We start from the raw sequence: 4,737 nt of genomic DNA on the forward strand, positions 1-4,737 counted from the left end.
AAAAAAAAAAAGTAATAGTGATACGAAGCTGATCAGAAAACCTTTTAGGTTGGTTAAAAGGAATTGTCTGGTAAGTCACGAGGGGGGTTCAAATGTCTTATCATTGATATTATATTACTAACCTCTTTGTCTCTTCTGGGGCTTGCTGATAAAACAGTGCCTGCAAATCCAATTAATCCAACTAATAAGAAAGGTCTCAAATTAATTACCTAACTTTATATCTTGAGGAATTTATAAAAAGAGCAAACTTAGTTCAAAGGTGGCAGAAGGAAGAAAATAGTGAAGGTTAGAGCAGAGATAAATAAAATAAGAAAACAAGACTGGAGATACTACTACTACCTTTACAAAATAGAAAGAATTGAAAAAGAATGCTATGAACAATTGTATGCCAACAAATTAGATAACCTAGATAGACTGGACAAATTCCTAGAAACATAAAAATTACTGAAACTAACTAAAAAAGAAATAGAACATCAGAACAGATCTGTAAAAAGTAAAGATTGAGTTAGTAAGCAAAAACATCCTAAGAAAGAAAATTCTGGAACCAGATGGTTTCACTAGCGAATTCTACCAAACATTTAAAGAATTAACACTAATCCTTCTCAAACTTTTCTAAAAAATAAAAGTGGAGGGTACACTTTCTAATTCATTTTCTGAGGCCAATATTATCCTCATATCAAAGCCAGAAAAGACACCATAAGAAAACTACACACTAATATCCCTAAGGAATATAGATGCAAAAATCTTCAACAAACTACTAGCAAATCAATTTTAACAGCATGCAGAAAGGATAGTTCACCATGACCAGTGATATTTATCTCAGGAATGTAAGGGGGGTGCAACATAAGAAAATTAATCAATGCTATATACCACATTAACAGAAAAAAGACAAAACCCACATGAGCATTTCAATTGATGAAGAAAAAGTATTTGACAAAATCCAACACCCTTTCACAATAAAACTGCTCAGAAAACTAGGAATAAAAAGGAATTTTCTTAATATGATAATGGACATTCATGAAAAATCCACAGCATCATAGTCAATGGTTAAAGACTGAAGTCTTTCCTCCTAAGATCAGCAACAAGGCAAGGATATCTATGTTCACCACTGCCATTAAACATTGTACTGGAAGTTCTAGTTAGAGCAATTAAGCAAGAGCAAAATGGGTCGTAACATGGGGTGAGCAGAAGTTGCAGAGGGAAGTGCAGATGCAGGAAGATGGTGAGTTAGGCTACTCATTCCAAACAAAGTACTTTGCACGTTGGGTCCTGCAGGGGTAGTGGCAGGTGAGTCTGGGGGCATGGCAGACCTGTCAGCCTGAGAGGTTGAAGGTGGCCGAACGATGTCAGTGACTGCTAATGTGGGGGAGGTGGTGGTCAGCAGGATGAAAGTAGCTGTGGACTTTGAGTCTGGAGAAATGCTTGGAAGGAGCTCTGTGAGCACTCATGTGGGGTCAGTAGGCTGGGTGTCTTCAGAGGTGAATGGGCCATACTGGTTGCGTCTCCAGGAGACTGTGGGGAGGTCAGTGGACCTGGAGACTTCATTTTCTTTAAGTTTTCCAACTGAGCATTAGTACTCTTGGTTAGAGCCGTCACTGAAGGAGGCTGAGTAAGAGACATGGAAGTATGAATAGCAGGCGAAGTCTCAGGGACAGGGTCTGTGGTGGCCTCAGTTGTTTCTTTTCTGGCTTTGTTGCTCCATTGTACCCTAGCTTTCTTCCCCAAAGGTCAGAGCTTCTTCGGGGACTGCATAACCACGTTGGGAAGGAGGAGTCACAGAAAGCAAGTTCCCAGGGCTAGACAGCAGCAGCGAAATCTTCTGATTTTGCTTTCCAGAACTTTCAGATGTTCCTGGGGACTCACTGTCTAATACTAGAGGGATTAGAGAGTGACAGTGACTCTTTTCTTTCTTTTTTACTGGTCACTCTGGTATCTGGCATGATGCACTGAGAACACTTCTTTTTTAAGGCTCTGAGAAATTTCTGGAAGAGCTGTAACAGCTGGTAATAGCATTCCTTTTGGAGCTGAGGGGGCCACCTGTGTGTACGCTGGCCAAGGAACTCATAGAGGAGCAACTGGGCCTCTTAGTCAAGCTGTGGTCTGAGCTCCAGAGTGGAGGCTTCTCTCCAGAGGCCCAGGCCTGGGCACAAATGAAGCGAGGGCTCCAGTTTTCATCAGGGGCTTAAATGCAGATAGTCTGGTCTCTGGACTCTTCCTCTTCCTGTCCAAGTTCTAAGGGAATAGTTGTTCTTCCAACCTCACTCTCCCCTTTCTGCACTCTCTGAGGGCCCTCAGCACTGTCTCCTTTGCACACGGGTCTCGGGCCTTCTCAGAGGATGAGGGCCCCGCAGAGCTGACTACATCTGCCCAAGAAATGGAAGGAGGCACTCTCCGGTCAGGAGGAGTGAGCTCAACGGTTACTGGGCTCCGAATTCCCCTTGGGTGCCGAAGAAACCAAATACTCCGCTTTAAGTAACTTTCCCCCCATTCTGAGGGAAGAGGCCCCATCATGGAATTGTGGGACCTCTTCATGGGAAAGCGCCTCCAAGCCTCATTAACCAGCCATGTGGTGGGATTGGCAGGATCCCAGTTTGGCAGCCTGTTCGCAGGTCTGTGCTGTGGGGCGGGTTCGGAGCCATGGCCGAGTTGAAGCCCAGGTAACTGCCCATAAGGAGAGATACAATGGGGCCAGTGACTGAGTAGGGTTCCAGCTTCGGAGGTTTTGGATGCCTGCGGAATTTACCCCAGTCGAAGTGCAGTGTTTGGGTGACGGTTGTGATCCAGCCACGAGGAAAGCGCGAGGGTATCAGGGCGCTTGGCACCCTGCAGGCCCCGCATCCACGGGAATAGGGGACACGCGGGGCTTTGGTGGCCCCAGTAGCTTGTTCGGCTATTTTGAGGCCTAAGCGGGGCGCTCAGACCTCTGCTTTCTCAGCTGGAGTTGCAGCACACGGCGTGGGGAGAGGAACTCGACAGGAATGGCGTGGCCCGTCGCCCTGGTGTCAGCAGTGCCGCTCCCGGACCAAGTGGCCAGGGCTCACCGAGTCGCGCAGAGCTTCAGTCGAGCTGGCGCCAGGGCTCCAGGCTCCGACTGCGACGGGCCTCGAGGGTCCAGGCTCAGAGCTCCGGCCTGGATCGGTCTGCCCGCCAGTTCCCCCACGTCTAAGTGGGGAGTGCTATCCGAGCCCCGCAGGGTGAGTGCGGGCAGCTCTTGCTTGTGCGCAGGACTGGAGACCTGGGCCGGTGGTGGAGCTGTGCAGCCCCGATGGCAACCAGGATGGCATTTGTGGCGATAACAGTCCGGAAAGGCGGCTGATCGAGGATTCCCGCCATTCTCTTTTACTGCTGCTCTCGCCGCAGCCAGTAGGTGCTAGTCATTCGCGCAGAAAACAGGAGCCACCACCTGGCTCTTTCAGCGCCTCTCAGAGGCCGAATCCAGTCACCCTTCCGGTTGTTCGCACTTGAAGAACGCAGGACCATTGCCATCAGGAGCGGCTTTAAGGCTCCAGAGGAGGCAAGTCGGTTATCCTGTCTACAGCCCTCCGCAAGTACCGACTCAGACCCTAGCTCAGGCCACCCCATGATTCTTCTGCTCTGCGAGAGACACTGTTAAGAGAATGAAAAGATAAGCTACAGACTGGAGACAATATTTGCAAAATATAGATGTGTTTGATAAAGAACTGGTATGCAAAATATATAGAATGTTAAAAGTCACAATAAGTTAAAAATATAATGGGAAAAAGATCTGAACAGACACTCCACCAAAGAAGATATATAGATGGAAAACTGTATGAAAAGATGCCCAAAATTATATGTTGTTAGGGAATTGCGAATTAAAACGTTAATGAGATATCACTACACCTAGAGTAGGCAAACTCATAAAATCAAATGGAGGTTACCGGGGGCTGTGGGGAGCAGGGAATGGAGAAAGATTGCCCAGTGGGCCCAGGGTTTCTTTAGGGGTGATGAAAATATTCTGGGATTAGGTAGTGGTGGTGTGAAGATACTAAAACCTTTATTGTACAACTTTAAAATAGTAATGTTAATGTTATGCATGGTTTACTATAATTTGAATGGTTTTTTAATTTAAAAAATCCAGGAAATGATAAAATTAAATTGTCTCCAGGTTCCAGGAAACTGGAATCCTGCTCCTTTAATTTGGATCCTGCTCCTTTATACTTACTTCATACTTCATGCTTTATACTTACTTCATTTTTCTATAATACTTACACACAGCTGTCATATGCCAGATCTGTAACTTTGCACATGCTTTCCACTATTCTAGCTCATCAACTATTTTTAAGGTTGCCCTCCTTTATGCTTTCCATTAAATTTTCCCTTAGTCAAACCACCCCAATATCCCTCATCCCATAAGTTTCCTTGCCTCTGAGCTCCCAGGGCAAATTGTACCGCTTTGGGTGCAACTCTATTACCCTATACTAAAATTATCTGTAGGGTTTTTTGTTTTGTGTGTGTGTGTGTGTGTGTGTGTGTGTGTGTAATAGGGTAGTGTCCTGATTTTATCTTTGGCTCTTGGTGGACTTTGAAAAGTGTCCTGCATTTAAACATCTAGATTGTGCAATGGAGCCTGTTTCTCCAGAAATGGTCTAGGGGCCACCTGCATCAAAATCTTCTGGGATGAAAATGCAATCTTCCTGGGACCCGCTGTGGATCAATGAGTCAATAACTAAGTATAAGTCTTACAAATCGGAATTTTAACAAGCTCTCACGGTGTTT

The 4,737-nt window shown here is 45.6% G+C and overlaps 1 protein-coding gene across 1 annotated transcript; it reads right to left on the minus strand.

Annotated features, from left to right (window-relative positions):
- Positions 1-1,005: 1,005 nt before the first annotated feature.
- Positions 1,006-3,333, minus strand: LOC105858669 (POM121-like protein 2). Its single transcript, XM_076010760.1, is given in 6 exon segments — positions 1,006-1,437; positions 1,440-1,725; positions 1,727-2,112; positions 2,115-2,730; positions 3,042-3,162; positions 3,236-3,333. Coding segments are annotated over 6 exon segments (1,809 nt in total). The 3' UTR covers positions 1,006-1,135.
- Between the last annotated feature and the right edge of the window lie 1,404 nt (positions 3,334-4,737).

This window comes from Microcebus murinus, chromosome 15 (genome assembly GCF_040939455.1).
Source record: "Microcebus murinus isolate Inina chromosome 15, M.murinus_Inina_mat1.0, whole genome shotgun sequence".
Lineage (NCBI taxonomy): Eukaryota > Metazoa > Chordata > Mammalia > Primates > Cheirogaleidae > Microcebus > Microcebus murinus.